The sequence below is a fragment of the Ambystoma mexicanum genome, chromosome 1p (assembly GCF_040938575.1).
Source record: "Ambystoma mexicanum isolate Mex_15411 chromosome 1p, UKY_AmexF1_1, whole genome shotgun sequence".
In the NCBI taxonomy this organism is placed as follows: Eukaryota; Metazoa; Chordata; class Amphibia; order Caudata; family Ambystomatidae; genus Ambystoma; species Ambystoma mexicanum.
Window position 1 is genome coordinate 225,376,941 of NC_090921.1, and position 17,495 is coordinate 225,394,435.

General features: G+C 45.8%; 1 protein-coding gene across 2 annotated transcripts in view; it reads right to left on the reverse strand.

Moving 5' to 3' along the window:
• Positions 1–17,495, reverse strand: part of LOC138568176 (NXPE family member 3-like) — a 242,649-nt gene that overhangs the window by 41,675 nt on the left and 183,479 nt on the right. For both annotated transcript variants that reach the window (XM_069646427.1, XM_069646426.1), the window contains one exon: positions 8,544–8,756. In XM_069646427.1, the coding sequence (XP_069502528.1) occupies positions 8,544–8,756 (213 nt within the window). The remainder of the gene's footprint in view (positions 1–8,543; positions 8,757–17,495) is intronic.

Sequence of the window (17,495 nt, forward strand, 5' to 3'; positions counted from 1 at the left end):
CCATGTTAGTTTAAATGGCATATGCCACATGGTTGAACAAAAACCTGACCAAATTGAATTTCATTTCCAGAACAACCAAATCCCAGACGTGACAGTAATTTCAGTGGGACAACAAACTGGTGATGGGAAATCCTCTCTATTTCTGAAAATCAACCTTACTTCAGTCTAAGGTGGCATTCCACACTGGAAGGGAATACTCTGAAATTCTATACAAATTCACAATCCGAAAATCCTACTCCTATAGTCCAAAATGAAGAGAAATCAACTCAAAGCTTGGCTGACAATCAGAAAATTGGATAGCAGTTGTTCATCCCTATTCAGTTAAATGAAGAGAAGGACTCTGTTCTCGCCCGAGTATGTGTGAACAACGGTAAGAGCTTCGTCAGCGAGGCCATGTTCCACAAACTCCCAAACAAAAGATCCAGCTATTCTCACATTTAGATTATTAGACAAATGGGAAATGGACCTGGAAACACCCAATTCCAAACATCTCCTGCCTAGCAGGTGTATGCTCAAAATTTCCATAGGCAACAAGAGCATAGTCCATAATTGTTGGGTCGTGCGAGATGTCCCTGTTGTATTTTATTTAGGCAGTGACATTCACAATCGCTTTGCCATAAGTTTGGACCTAATAAACTTCAAAGCCTGGTTCCGATTAGCGGGTAATCCCATGGACTTTGATGACCCAGAGAAAGCATTTTGGTCAGCTCAACTGCTGCCATATGCAGTTGAAATTCAGATTGGAGAGGTAGTCACCATCCCAGAATGGACCCGACAATTCTCACTGGAAGTAAAAATTAAAAGAGGACAGAAACTGAAAATTCCAGACGCCTATGTTCATTTCAATGCTTATTTCTAAAAGCAAGGGTTGGGGGTAAACCCAACACCATTAGTCAACATAGAACACAACACCATTCCAATAGAGGTGGATAACAGCGACCTAAAGAGTATAACTCTGGGCGCAGGCACCATTATTGGAATGGCGGTTTATAACTGACATTTTTCCATAGATTTAGGTAACTAAACTGTTAGGACCAATCCCCAAGGACTGTTTTGACAGTGATAGCGACGATGACACAACACCAGACAGGATCTTCACCCGGCATGGGGGGAATTTCCTGGTGTACTCTTTCTGCCCTTATGGTAAGGAAGATGTGACCTGTGACTTCAGGAGGGATGAGGCTATCTTTCAAGTCCACAAGGACTGCCTTCCCCACCTGAAGCCATCAATACAAATCAGTACTTTGACCAGGGACTCTCCACCCAGCTGGAGGAGGCCGCTGAGATAGCCAAACCAGACGTCTTTCCGGGCTTCAGGCAGATGGTTGAAGAGAGAGTCAACCTAGCTGATGCCTGTGAGACTATGGAGCAAAAGCAAAAATTGAAACAAGTTTTCTTAGATTTTCAAGATCTCTTTGCGGTGGACTCATATGACTGGTTGTACCGACATCCACATAACAATTCCCACGGACCCTGGCATGACTCCAGTGTTTGTGAAGCAATATCGCTTGCCTCTCGCATCAATGGAGTCCCTTACTGAGATAATTAAGAACCTTGAGTCCCGTGGGATAATTCGTCCATTCCACATCACCTTCAATAATCCGGTGCTGGGGATTTTGAAACCAAACGGCCAGTGGAGACTCTGTGCTGACCTAAGGAAGCTCAACAAACGGGTCAATACTTCCTGATGGCCTCTTCCCTACATTGACCAACGGCTGACCCAGATCCAGGGGTCAAAGGTATACACTGCCGTTGACCTGACCAATGGGTACTGGACTGTGCCTGTCAGTAGGGAGGACCAATACAAGCTGGCCTTTACCTTAGTACAGTAGTACACTTGGACCTGGACTCCCTTCGGATACATCAACTCCGGCAATTAATTTAATATCTTTATGAATAAGGCCATGCCCGACCTGGGTAAAAGGGGTAACCTGGCCTATGAAGATGATGTTTTCATCAAAACCTCAACTGTGGAGGAACACATAGCGGAGATCCGTTATGTTCTGACACAGTTGAGGGCTGCCAGAGCAAAACTCTCTTTCCAAAAGGCACAGTGGTGCAGGACCCGTGTCAATTTCTTGGGGCATGAGATAAATCCTGAAGGTCTCTGTCCCCAGGAAAAGAAAGTAGAAGCACTCCAGAAAATAAAAGACCCCACAACTCTGCGGGAACTAAGGAGCCTCCTTGGACTAACTAATTACAGCATAAAATTCAAGGATTACGCAGAGATTACCTTTTGAAGGGGGGGTCGAGTGGGGTCCCGAACAAGCCGAGGCAGTAAGACAACTCAAAAGAAGCCTCTCATAAGCACCTTGCCTAGCTTACCCTGTCAAAAACAAGGAGTTCTTCTTGGAGACAGGGTTCTCAAATACATGCTTGACGGCAGTATTGTACCAAAAGCATGACAAGGTCAATAAAGTAATCTCCTATGCGATTAAGACTATCGTCTTTGGAGGAAAAATTCAAGGATTGTGAGAAGGCACTCCTGGCAAAGGTGTGGGCATTGAAGAATTACCGTCCATTTATCCAGGGGGAACACATCATAGTGGATACTCCACACCAGCCTTTGCAATATCTTCAAAGTGACAGAATCCGGGCTGGAAATGTAAGTAATTCCCGAATTACTTACTGGATTCTGTCAATGCAAGGCTTTCCTGTGGAGGTCAAATATGGCCAAAACAAGAAGAGTCCCCTCGCGCAAGGTCTGGCTGACTTGCACGATTGTGCCAGAGAAAACTGTCTTGAGGACGAAAGTCTTAAAATCAAGGACAACATGGAGGCATACCTTAATTCTCCACACAAAGTCTATGAAGAAGACAAGTGTGAGGGAATGCCCACTGTCTATGTGGATGGGTGCTCCTACCATGTTGACAACAGGGAAAAGGAACTTGTGGCTGGTGTGGGGAATTCATGGGTGAATGATGCCCCAGAAGCCTCCACTGGGTACAAAATCGGTCCCTGAAGTAGTCAAGTGGCAGAGCTGATGACTGTGCATCAAGCCATCCTCACTGCTGTCCAGCACCAACTCCACAAACTGGTCATAATCACTGACTCAGATTATGTACGGAACGGGTTCGTGGAGCACCTGGTTAACTGGAAAACCAGAGGCATGCTCTGTGCTAATAATAAACCTTTAAAACATGGAAAATTATTACAAAATATTGAATGTGATGACCATCTACTGGAAAAAGATCAAGGGTCTTTCTAAAGTAGAGGGACCAGACAAAACTGGAAATGACCCAGCTGGCCAAAACCAGACCCGTCTAAGGGGATCTACTTGAGATCGAGTCCCTGTTGGGGGAAATCCAGGTCATGGCTATCACTAAGTCCCAGACACATGCTCACAATGAACTCTCAACTGCACAATGGAGTAAGGAGACCCCAGATGCTGATTTGATCACGGCTCAACAAGGGGATCCAATAATTGCTAGGTTTTATCAACACATTGAGGACCCTGAGAACTGTCCACTGATTACATTGGGAAAGAGGACCTCAGAGTGTTGATAAAATGTCCAAAAATGTTCAGAAACCAAAACGGTTTGTTGGTGAGGAAATCCATATCTGGCCATGACCAGTGGGTGGTCCCTACCTCATTCCGAAGCCTAATGCCAAGTCACCTCCATGATGCGGAGAGCTGGTCATAGGGGGTTTCATACGACATTAGAAATCTTGCGAGAGGTTGCATACTGGTCACAGATGGGGCAGGACCTCGACCAATACTTGAAGAGGTGTCTTGTGTGCGCACAATTTCAGCCAACATCACTCACACACCGTGTTCCCCTCCAAAAGAGGGGGATGACACTGCCTTGGTCAGATTTGCAAGTCGATTTTATCGGGCCTGTGATTCGCTCCTCTAGGGGGAACAAGTACATGTTGACCGTAACATGCTTGTTCACTAAATGGGTGGAATGTCTCCCGGCCCCAAATTGCAAGGCAGAAACAACAGCTGCCCTGATGATCAATCACATCTTCTCACATTTTGGAATACCCCAAAGGATTGAGTTAGATCGAGGTAGCCACTTCACTAGCGAAGTGATGACAAAGATGTGGGAGATACTTGGGGTCAAAAGGAAACTACACATTGCCTACCGGCTGTCCTCTAGTGGTGGAGTTTAGAGGTACAATAAAACTATTGTGAGCATATTTAAAAGGTTTGTGGCAGATTCTGGGCCAAGATGGGACATTTGATTATCCCTTGATCTACCCCTTCTTCTGCACCAAAAATGTTGCCATTTGAGCTGATGACTGGATGAAAGATGATGCTACCCCAGCATCTGCTCTACAGAACCCAAGAGCAGACCTTGATAAATGCCTCCACAACTCATGAGTATGTTTAGAATCTGAGAAAACACCTTCAACATGCTTTTGCCTATGCTCAGCGGAATCTAGAAAAATCTGCAGACAGTATGAAGACCCACTATGATCTCAAGACAACTAAAAAGGAATACCAAGTAGGAGACCGGGTCTACTTGTACAATTTCCAAAGGAGCCAAGCCAAAGAGTGCAAATTCCTCCCAACTTTGAGGGGTCCTTTTGAAATTGTGGACAGAATCTCACCAGTCGCCTAAACAATCTGCATCCCCAAGGGCAGTTTTTCAGAAGGGGAAGACAAGTGGATCCACATAAACCAGCTGAAGTGTTGCCATTGCAGGCATACTCTGCGGCAAATAGAGGAGCCAACCGGAAACCTAGATGGGGAAAGAAACAATCCAGACACATAAAAGAATCACTAAATATTCACTGTATAGGTACAAGAAGAATGTTAAGACCGTTAGTAAACATAGATGGGGAATATTGCCAATTATAACCAATGCAAGTGTCTTTCCCACTGCTGACATCCCCAGATGACGTGTGGACACAGTAGTGGGAAAATATCCATAACCATGCTCCGTTCTATCTTCTAGCATCTGGACTATGAATTATCGAAAGGGTTACCAAGGAGAACCACTCGGGGACCGGGAGGAAAGACCCAAGGAGCCCGTAGTGCCGCTCCATACGCCCAACCAGAACCAGCAATACTCCTGACCAGAACCAGCGAGGAGAGCGGGTCACCTTCAGCACTGACGGGAGAAGCAGCTGAATTTTTCCACATTGACAAAAGAAAAGAACATCCCAATCTCCCGACTTCCTCTTTGATGAGCGGTCAAAACCAAGTTGGGAGGGGGGAGCTCTGTGGGATGTACTGACCCACTCCGCTATGCTTTGCGGCATCACCCTGCCAGTTATGGGGAAAATCAATAGAGGCGACAAAACCCTTGTGCGTGCCAAAAACCTACAAAAACCATTTGCTTCAGCACGCAAAAAGAGGGATGAACAACCTGTCACCCATGGTACATGTGCAGGGGAATAGAGCACACCCTGCAGAAATGTGCCAGTGGATTCCATGACCGGCAAACAGAGTGCAGAGAGACAAGCAGCACTTTGCAGGTGAAACCCCAAAATGTGCCTTCAAATGACATTTGCTTTGTTGCCAAAAACTCCAAAATGCCCATAACCCAAAACTTTTCAACATTCACAATCTTGCCTGGTGCTAAAATTCATGTATCAAATGAAGCATTGTGAAACATACAAAGTCTGAAAACTGACAGCCTCTATGCCAAAATCTGGGTGCAGTACCCAGGGCTACCTGTCAGAGGACTACTGAGGAATCTTAAAGTGACCTAAAACTAAAAAGTCTGCTGGATTAGCAAACATAAAAAGAATTGTTGCCAAAAAGATTTTAGTTGTGTTTTTTCCACAGATTTTAAGGCCAAGAAAGAAATGTATTTATGTTTGATGTAACAAATTTGGTTTGCTGGATTTAAGAAGTAATTAGCCTGGCTCAAGCTGCGAGAACTGGAAAAGCAGGTTTTTCTCCCAGAAGGAAGCCATTCCTCTCAGCAGAAACTCACTGGGAGGTGTTAATTTGCGGGCTAGAACAGAATCTTGTCTACAGAAGGCAAAGGAACAATGACAAAGCTGCAACCCAGGAAACTGGAAGTGTGAAGGGGGTTGTAAATGGCCTCTGGAAGGAACAAGCAAGGAGGGGGATGCCCTGGACTGCAAGGAGACAAAAAGGGGCGGACCATCTGTTGCTGAACATGAACAAAGAACACGTTTTAAAAGACTCATAACTTGTCCTCCAAAAGGGTGAAAAATATAAAAAAGACAGTTGTTAATTTAATTTCTGGCTGCACGTGTGAAGAGGCGGTAGAACTGTGTGACATGTTCTGAACAGGAATGGCAGTATATATGGTTTTATGCAAAATGTATTACTGTTAGAATTATGAAAATGTACACACACATCCCTATGTTAAACACGCACATTTATGGAAATTTGCATAACATTTGGAAATTATTATCATAGCGAAAAGGGCAAAATTCTGTGGAAAGTGGAGACAAGATCCTACAGCTGCGAGATTTTGATGCAAAGATGCTACAGAAAATATGGCATATTTGTGTGTGATTTGTAAAAATGTGACTAATCTAGAAATGTGTGTATAGTATAAAATCCGATTCTGAGACCAGTGGCTAAAGGGAGGTCTCTGATGATTGTAAAGCAAATCATAAAGTGTGACATCATCTGGCCTTGATCCAATCACTCAAATTGCAAGGCGGAGATGGAGTGTGGGCCAATCTCAGATCACAGGGGCAAGCTCAGCTAAGCCGGCCCATACACCCCCCCCTTTGTGATGTCATTTTAAAGCATAAATAGAGACAGCTGACAACACATAGGAACTCACTGATCCAGCCACTTTCCTGATTCAGGAGAAGCACTCTGTTCCAGCATTCTACATCCAGCTTTAATTTCTGCCAGATCCAGAGCCAAATCTCTTGCTAAGCCATAGAGAACCATTGATTTCCAGCAAGGCCCAAATCCTCAAATTTATTCTCTCCACTCAGTAAAGTGCTGTGTGGTGTGAGAAGGCCTTCTGAACCAGTATCCAGAAATTCTCTGGCTTGCCACCACTAGGCTTGCCTGAGGAACTCACCATTCAGCTGATTCAAATACCCACAGACTCGGAGAGCAGATCATGTGCCAATCCGGCGACTGGCCTAAAGGATCCAGTCCCGTGCCTGATGTGCTGTCTTTCCTAGACCAGACCCAATCCATGACCAGAACTGACGGACCCATTTAAACATTTAAAAACTTATCCTGTGAGTATAATAAGAAGAACTGTGTCCCATAATATAATTGCATTGTCTTATCCCTATTTCAAACCCATCCTATCTTTCATTCAGAACCAGTATTGCTAGGAGTATCTTTGCTTTGTCTTATCCCTATCTTAACCCATCCTATCTTTCCTCAGAACCAGTATTGTTAGAACCATATTTGCGCTGACCCTTTTCTCATCTGAAGAAGTCGCGTTTCCTTAGCAGGCAGGTCACCCTGATCAAGTAACTAAGATTCCTGTGTGGTTGTTTTCCATTCTCGCGCCTATCTCGCAAAAACGACCTTTACTAAAACCTCTGAAGCTCTCTCAGTTTTTGTGATAGAAACAATTTCAACTCCTACTTATACCTGACATCCATAGCTATCTATAGAACATATCCATAGAATCCAAAACATTTCAAATCAGTGCGATTCTCCCGTTATCGCGCAATGAAAATTTTGCCATGAATTTAAAGATTTGAAAGATTTTACACGTGTAAAATAGCTCTAAACTGCTTCCAACTTGGATTTTAAGATTTCAAATGTTTCCTTTGGACTAAATCATTGCTTTTGTTTGTGTGCAACTGTTCAAAGCGGCTCCATAAGAATTTAGAACAATTTAAGTATTTTTGACCATATTTGGTGTTTTTGCCCAGTCCAATTCTCAACATCATTTAAAGCCATACTGACAGCTGAAAAGTCAATTCCTTTTTTCTCTTGTGTTTGCTGGGGGAAAGTGGGACAGATATTCTGTTTGATTTGTGCTATTCCCGACTACCTGCTCTCTCCTCCCATCTCTTTACATTGCCTATTGGGCGGTTGAGGAGTGTTGCAGGGGGAACCACTAACCGGAACCAACACAAACGTATTATTTTCTGTGCTGCATTTGTTTTGCTCATTACTTCTTCCTTGTGTATTAAAGATATTATTCAGTGTTCTGTCACCCCATTGGTGATTGTTGTTTACCCATTAAAATATATTGCGATAACATTTTCAATACATAAATAAATAATTACCTTTGCAAACTAGCCTGATTCCTGGTTCAGTGTGACTGAGGGGGTTCCAGGAGAAGGGTATGAGTGGTATATCGCTCAGAATATTGAACTTATAGACACAAATAAATAAGGGTTTCAGTTGTGCACTACATGCTGGGTTTTGACTTGGGTGTGTGCCGGATTGAAATTACTTACAATACATACTTGCCCACATGACCAATTCAAGTCTGTAGGTGATTATCCAGTTCTGTGTTTTTTTCTTTGCTTTTCACTTTCCCATTATAAAACACGGACTACAAGTCCCAGAATGCAAAGGAAAAAAACAGGATTGGATAAGCACCTACAATTTGAACCGGGTCATGTTGGCAAGTATGCCTCAACATTCAATAAATAAAAACATTGATGTGCTTTCTTACTTGGAATGAATTTCACAAGATAGATCCACCACTGCCTCAATGTGGAGTCCCCAAACATGTAGACGATCTTCCCCTTCAGGCAGGCGCTGGCATGGGATGCTGTGGGGAATCTTCTACTGTTGCAGACCAGGGAGGTCCAGACACCTCCATGATAGAATCCTGAGGGCTGTGGGATGGGGAGCCCTGGGGTGCAGGATGGCAGTCTCTTCAGATCTAATTATAAGAGACAAACTGCAGATTAAAGATCGATAGAGCAATAATTTTTCATCTAATAGGACTGCAAGACTTATCCTTGGCCTCAAGCCCAGAGACCGCATCTCTCCAGCCCTTAAATCTCTCCATTGGTTGGCGATGGCTGCAAGGTTCAAATTCAAGACCCTCTGCATCATCCACAAGGCGTTCTGGGGCCTAGGAAACATATATATATCGAACTCTCCCTTCCTAAATAACTCCCTGCTAGAGCTCTTTGGTCCTCTAGCTCAAACGCTCTGCAGATCAGACGTTTTTCAGAGCTGAGAGTGACGGGTAATTCTCACTCTTCAGCTGGTGCCTCCCTCTGGAATGGCCTCCCTGCCCCTCTCAGACTTGAGCCAGACCTCTAAGTTCTGGATGCTTCTCAAGACTTTGCTCTTTTCTACCTCCTTCAACCTCTGCCTCCCTTGCTAACTGCCCCCCCCCCTGCTGCTCTGACTGGTGGTCTGGTTCACTTAAGAGTCACACCGGGCAACAGGCCCTCCCTGACCTGTCTTCACCAGCACCCCTTAACAAGCAATACCCTTCGAGGCACTTTCCTTGACCAACTTGGTGGGATGAGCATGTCCCCCTGAGCCTGGTCCAACCCCACCCCTCCCTCGCACTTAGATGGCAGCACTCCCTTGTCATCCCCTGGCATTTATCCCCCTTTGACTCCCACCCTGAGCACTTGTCTGACCCCTGGTTCGGCCCCCCCCTGAGCACTTGCCTAGACCCTGGGTCGGGTCCCTTCCCAATCAGCCCAGGCACCTGCATCTTATTCCCCTCGCCCCCCTACACTCCTCTACCGCCAGCACTTCTTTCTGCACTTGGACTATTCGAATGTCACAAGGCCTAGCAGGACCGTTATTGTTGTTTATATCCTCTGTTCGGCCCCCCTCTTATTGCCTTGTGGCACCTAGACACACTTTTTGCTGTACAGTGTGCCTTATAAATGCTCAATGAATAAATAAGTAAACATGTTGTGTGCAACACCTTACTCAACTTGAAAAAGGCCTTTGTCTGCTGAACTACCTCCATGACCCGTTTATCCATTGAGCAGCAGAAGAAAAACAGAAAGGCAGTGTTATGTGTCAAGTAATGTTCATTAGTGTCGCAATTAGCTTTTCATCTTGTGGTTTTAGGGACAGGACAATGGCGATTTATCCAGGATCCTAGGATTTTTTGGATACTTGGTGAGGCAGGGACTAGGTTGCCTGCACTGAAGATCAGCAACCTAACCACTGAAGCAGCCCCAGTAGCGTAGGCAGCTTTTGGGGCCAGCGGGGTGGTTAATCGGGAACCAGCAGGAGGCTGGGGGTGCACTGGACACCGGGTGCCCCTCTCCTGGCTCTGCCAATGAGCAGATCTCGGTAATAATGATATATGGCCTTGGGCGTTGTGAACCATGTGGCATTGGTTCTGCATGGTACTTATTATAGCCTTATAGACCAAGGGAGGTGTCATTATTGCTGTATAATGACCCACTCCCAAGCTATGGCCAAAGGCAAAGCCGAGGGCCATACATTGAGGAAGGGTCATTATCCCAAAAGATAACGATCCCTCCGGAGGACTATAAGGCTATTAGTACATTGTGGTAGTAGCAATACATGTTTTGGAATTTGGTTGGTGAAGTAAATAATTTACTTTAGTAGAGCGTAAAGTAAATAGACAATCTGACGTAGTAAATTAAGTGTATTTTTCTTTCTTTTGTGTAAATAGCAAGGTTGTCTTCATAAGTTAAGTATTTTAATTTCAAACTTAGTTGAACTGGAGAGTTTGACATGAGCATGCTCTTTACTAATAGGTGAGCCGGGCCCTCCAGCCCTCCTCCTGTTTCTGGTAAAGAGTCATCAGCAGCAGATAGACCTTTCATCAAAAAGAGCCCCTTGTTTTTAACCACGTGGCTTATTGTATGAATGGGCTGTCTGCTGTGTCTGTGAGCTGGGGCGCACTGGTGTCACCCCTTTGGTGCGCCCAGCCCCTCCTTTTGTGAAGCTACTGCACCATGCTTCGTTTTTGTTGCGTCTTTGGGGATGGAAGGAGTTTCTAGTTCTCATAGAACAGCAAAGAGTTTGCGTGAGCTAGAACTAGAGTTGGTGATTCTTTCATTGTATGTGGATTTTTGGGCCAGGAGGAGGCCGTTTTTGTAGGTTTTGGATATTGAGAGAAAGTTGCCTTTTTTTGCATCAGATGGTGAGTTATTCCAGGAGGTTTTGGCTTCATGGTTTTCAGGGTTTTCAGGTCTGGAGTGAACCAGGTGTTGCGGTGCGAGAGGGGCCTGGCTTTCCATTCAGTAAGCGGCGCCACAGTGTTGATAGCTTTTGCTATGGTTGAGTTGTAGATGTCAGCCAGAGCTGTCGGGTTGTCGGAGTAACAGGTAATTTCGGATAGAAGTGGGAGGATATTTGTTGCTGTGATGTTTTTTGAATTGCGCGAGAGATTGGGGAGCTTATGGTGGCTGGTGTTGGGGGGGTCCTTCTGTTTGGGAAGGGTGAATGATATCACGTTGTAGTCTGACTATGGATAAGATTTGTTAGAGGTAATGGAACAGTTCATTTCGAAAATCCAGTCGAGTATCCGACCCTTAGAGTGGGTGGGGCTGTGGATGTATTGGTTTTGTAGAATGTCTTCTTCAAAGGTGGATATTGGGTCGAGTGCTCTGTAAATTATGTGGGTGGTTAGTGTTGTGGTGTGAGAGAGGATGATTTTGAGGGATAGTACTTCACTGGAGCTGGGAGTGCCTATGTTGATCTCTCTAATGACTAGTGAGTCGTTGGCAATCGGGACTACACCTCCCCCTTTGGAGTGCGATCTCTCCTGAAGATAGTGTAGTTAGGTGGGATGGCTAGAGTTAGGGCGGAGCCTGCTGCTGTCTTTAGCCAGGTTTATGATATCACGAGTACGTCAATATCTTGTGTGGTGATAGGTCTGCGATATCCAGTGCATGTACCATTAGGGATCTGGAATTGATTCATGCTCCCTTTAAGGGGCATGAGGGTTTTGGGAGTGTTGGTTTTGTTTTGTGTTTTGTTGTTGGTTTTTGTGTGTGGGTGCTGTGTGTTGCTGTGGGGACATCCCATAATGTGTCTGGCAGCATTGAAGCATCACATGGGATTTCATGCATCATTGCAAGAGGGGCATTTCATGGGGTATTAGACATTATTGCAAGAGGGGCAAGACAGGGTTTCCGACATCATTGCAGGAGGGGCATCGCATGGGATTTGAGGCATCCTTGCAGATGGGGCATCAAGCAGCGTATCAAGCATTTTTACCATTGGGGCATCACATAACATATCAGGCATTTTTCACAATGGGGTATCACATAGTGTATCCTGCATTTTTACCAATGGGCATCACATAGCATATCAGTCATTCCTACCAATGAAGCATCTCATAGCGTATCAGGCCTTTCTGCCAATGGGGCATCACATAGGTTGTCAGGCATTTCTGCTAATGGGGCATCACATAGCATATCAGGCATTTTTACCAACGGGGCATCGCATAGCATATCAGGCCTTTTTTAATAATGGGGCAACACAGGGCATATCAGGCATTTTTACCAATGGGACATCACATGGTATAGCAGGCATTTTTACAAATGGGGTATCATCACATAGCATTTCGGGCATTTTTTTTTACAAATGGGGAATTACATGACATAACAGGCATTTTTGTCAATGAGGTATCACATAGCGTGTCATGCATTTGTCATGGTCCACCAACACCATACCAAGCAACTTAAAAGAGCCATGGGTTTTACCTCTCCTCAAGAAGCAAACCCTAGATCCCGCTATCCCCACCAACTACAGGCCTATTACCACGGTACCTTTCCTTCTCAAGATAATAGACAGAGTAGCCTATCTACAAATCGAGCATCATCTTGAATCTAATCAGCTCCTATGTGTCTGCCAATCTGGTTTTAGACCACAAAACGGCACAGAGACAGCCTTAAATGATCTCAAACCCCAAATTGACGAGCTCAACGATAAGGGAAATACTGCCATGCTAATCCTCCTTGACCTGTCGGCGGCCTTTGACCTGGTGGATCACAGTCTTGTGTGAACAATTGGCATCGGCAGCCCACTTCTCATGTGAGGCTATAGCCTAGGTCCAATAATGTTTGGACAACCAAACTATGAGAGTTTTCTACACATCGGCATCAGGAGACCCTATCAAAAGAGCCTGCGGTGTACCCCAAGGCTCTTGCGTCTCTCAGACTATGTACAATATATTTACCAAGCCCCTATTTGCCAAATTGGACAGACTGGGTGTAACCTACACTAATTATGCAGACGACACCTAGATCCTCATTCCCCTTTCTGTCAATTTTGTCTCCGATACGACCTTGGTAAATGAAATATACCTCATCATTCAGGCACGGATGGCCACTCATGGCCTCTGCCTGAATGATGACAAAACTGAAATCCTGCTCATTAGCTCTGCTGCTAACCTAAATAAACTTAGCCCCAACAAATCTGCATTCAACATTGATGGCAACATAATTACAGTAGCCAAAGTAGTGAAAGCATTAGGCTTTCACCTTGACTCTTCCCTGACGTTGAAGAAACAGGTAAACTCCTAGCATCCTCCACCTCCTATACATGCAAGCTCATTAGGGCATGCCAAGCCTTCCTAACACAAGCTAGCTCTATCATCCTCGCAAATGCCTTAATTCTCTCCAAACTTGACAACTGCAATGCCCTGTATTTGGGAGCAAACAAATATATCATTGACAAAATGCACATTTTGCAAAATAATGCCCTTAGAACTGCCCTTAACTTATCTACTAGAGAACACATTTCCAATTTAAGAAGAGAACAACAGTGGCTAAAAATCAGTGACAGGATTTCAATCAAAACAGCTTCAATAACCTACAAATGCCTCAATAATGCAGCTCCCCCTGCCTTATAGAGAGAATAGTGAAAAGAACATCAACTCGCCCTACCAGAGCTGTCAACTCCTACTGCCTACAGATACCGAGATTCAGGCTAAACAAACAGGTAGCAGTAGTTTCACAGTTAATGCGGACCAGTACTGGAATGCTCTCCCACCAGACATTAATATAGATCAATCCTATTACAGCTTCAGACGCAATATCCTCAAATGGCTACATGACCTTCAGGACTTAAAGTGAACTACCTCAGCCTTTGAACCCTGTCCTGACTCTAACATTCTCCACTTGTACATATGTATATTCCTTCACTAGATTTGTCAATGACTCATTTGCAATGTGTTTCATGTACCCTTGTGCCTTACGCTGTAACCAAGCTTAAAAAATCCATGTATTTTTTTTCGTTGTTGCGCTCAGCTATCTTGGGGTTTGGTGCACCATACAAATTAATGAACAAACATTGGGGCAGCACACTGGGTTTTAGGCATCGCTATCATTCAGGCAGCACATATTCCCGATTGGGTTGGTGAAACAATGCCTCTGGCAGGAATTTGCAATGTCATAAGGGCTGGCTGGGTGCAGTTTCGGGATACCTTGTGGTGTTTAGTCTTCTTGGAGTTCAGCTTAGAAGAATTGAATGGATGTCTGGCTTTTGGGATGGATGCGGTTCTTGTGTGTGGGCTTGGGGGTGGGCCTTTCTTAGCCACAGTGGTGGTGCTTTGGATGTGAGCGACTGTTCAGTTGTGGCTAGAGAGTCCAGATCATTGTTAACATCAAGTCGTGTATGTTTGTGTCATGGGCACAGAGGCAGCGAGCATTGATGCAGGCACAATTGAGAGTGGCAGGTTTAGGGGTGGCGCGAGGATGAGTGGGGGGTATAGGCGGAAGGGTTGTCACGGGTAGTGTCTTTTCAATGGGGAGTGCAGGTGGCGTGCTCATTTGCGGGAATGGGCACTTTGTTTACAGGCTGTTGTTGCCTGCTGGTTGTTTAGGGGCAAAGGTGCGGGAATGGAGACGTTGAAGTCTGATGGCTCCTGAGCATGCAAAGGGGTTGGTTTTGATCTGGTTGGTAAGCGGGCTGTCCAGCAGGTGGTGGGGAGGTGGTAGAGTGCTGAAAGCCAGGACACTTGTGGGGTGCCTTTGCTGGAGGGAGGGTGATGGTGCACAAAGGGTTACAGTGTGACAATTGCTGGTTTCTAAGGGTCTTTAGGTAGAGGGTGAGTTGGATGGCAGGGCACTAGGTAAAGGTGCACCTACTCCGTGCAGGGCACGTGGTGTGCAGGTGGGCATAGGAGGTATACCTGTGTTCTAATTCTAGTTGCTGGGGGTCTTGTGATGGCAGGCGAGCTGAAGGACAGGCCACTGGGTAGGGGTGCACATGCTTGGTACAAGGCGCAAGTTTCCCAGGTGGGCACAGAACGTGAGAAGGGGGTTACCATTGTTCGTTTATAAAGGTCTTATGGCAGGAGGCGTGTCGAAGGGCAGAGCACTGGGTAGGGTTCTGTACCAAGGGATGGTGCAGGGCAGGAGAAGATAAGGTAGCGCTAGACGTGGGCAGAGCGTGTGTGTGTGCGCTGTGTGAGTATGCTGGCATTAGAAACAAGTATAGCCTTAGGCGGTTAGGGGTGTCGCTATAGCATGGAAGTGAAGAGCCTAAGAGTAAGCACGAGAATCTACTGAGGCAGTAACAAAGGAGGAATTAGCTTTGCGCAGGGTAACTGAAGTGCAGGTGTGTAGGGGCAAAGCTTTGGAAGGTGAGAGAACTTGATTAGCATGAACTTCAGATGGGTCAGTATCAGTAGTGGGCAGAACATTAATGAAATCAGCTAAGGGGCAGATGGGCGCAGGTAAAACATTAAAACTTCTCCAAAAGTTCCAACCAACAACTGCACCTCCTCAGAGGTATTCTACCTTTCCTCACTTTCCCCCAGAGGCTCATCACCTCGAGAGCCCTGGTTCTTTCTAGGCTGTACTATTACAAGAGCCTCTTTCTCAATCTTCGTACTTGTACTCTTTGTCCACTACAACTCATCCAGAACAGAACTCCAAGACTTATCCTTGGCCTCAAGCCCAGGGACTGCATCTCTCCGGCGCTGAAATCCCTCCATTGGCTACCAGTGGCTGCAAGGATCAAACTCAAGACCCTCTGCATAGTCCACAAGGCCTTCTGGTGCCAGGGCCCCAACTATCTACAACGCTCTCTTCCTAAATACTCTTCTTCTGGAATCCTCTGCTTGTCCTCCTCAAACTCTATGCGGGTGAGCCGCTTTCTTAAACAGAGATTTGGGGGTTGATCTTTATCCTCTGCAGGTGCCTCCCTCTGGAACAGCCCACTTGTCCCTTCCCGTCTTGAGCCGGAGCACCTTATGTTCTGGAAACTCCTCAAGGTCTTCCTTTTCTCTTCCTCCTTCTCTCTCCCTCTCCCCTGCTAACTTCCTTTCTTTTCTCTCCATCCTCCTCCTCCTCCCCAACTATGTTCAGTGTTTGTTGACTGGTTGTCTGGTTCACCTCCAGAGCCTACAGGTCCAAGGCTCCCCCGCCAGTCTTTGCACTTGCCTCCGGGCCGCTGCACTTTGTTCAACATTACTGCACTTTCAGCGTATGCTTCTTGAGCGGGGAAACCTCTCTGCAGTTTACCCATGGCCCTGCTGGACCAGACTCTTTGTTCCCTTCCCTCCCCACCGCCCATCTCTGCACCTCCGTCTGTACGTATGCATGACCTAAATGTACTAGGACCAGTTAGTTTGTCCTGCCGCCCCACCCCGCCCCCCACCACTGTGTTACTGTGTTCCGACTCCTCTCCCGAGCTTGGTCTAAATTGTACCACTTCATGCACTTGCACTAGGAGAAATGTCGTCGGGCCTAGTATGCTAGTTTTTCTGATTAGATCATTCAGAATATTCAAGGCCTAAGAATGATTGCTGTATTCCCTTACTACCTTCCCGCTTTGAAGCACTTTAAAGCTCTTAACCTGTGTATAAATGCTATATAAACAATCAATCAATCAAGGTGAGACAGTATGATTAGCATGAATTACATTTTAAAAATGCCTTTGTTGCATAATGCCCCTACCCACCTGCCAAAATCAGCTCTCCTTGTGAGGCACTGTGGAGCCCAGGCGACAGGGATGGTATGTTTATACTGGATATCTATCATAGATATCCAGTCAAAAATACCATGCTTTCCCCCTTGGCCCCCTTCAGCGCCAATTGTAAACTGTTTGGCTTTTTACCCATTTTTTAAAAAACGTATGGTAGAAAATGCAACATTTTAACCCATTATTTTAAAAAATTCACGGGGGAAAACCCCCGAAACCCACTTGATTGGTTCAGGGCTGCCTCGCTGCGCTCGGTCGCTATTGCATTTTTGTGGGAAATATTTATGGCCATCCACTTAAAAAATTCACCAGCTCCCACTGGCCCTCGGACTATGTTGGGAACAGGGTGGGGGAGCCCAGGGTCTATGATAGGGTGGAGAGAGCCCAGGGACTGGGTAGGAGTGGGCTGAAGGAGTGCAGAGACTGTGATGGGAGCAGGTGGGGGAGCCCAGGGACTATACTGAGAGTAGGGTGCGGTGACAGCGCACAATAGTTCATAGCCATTTGTGCATACTGTCCATTCGGCATTTTTTGGAGGGGGCCTGGCCTGCCCAAATTCTGCTCAGGGGGGCCCAGGCCAAAAATGTTTGAAGACCACTGCTCTAGGGATTTACACTCGGAATTGTTGACAGTTGTGCAGCGATGCGATCCACTAGATCCTTGCCTGGAGAGAGCAGTGTGTGATTAGCACTAAAGAGGAGCTCTACTACAACTTGTGTCTTAAGAGGTT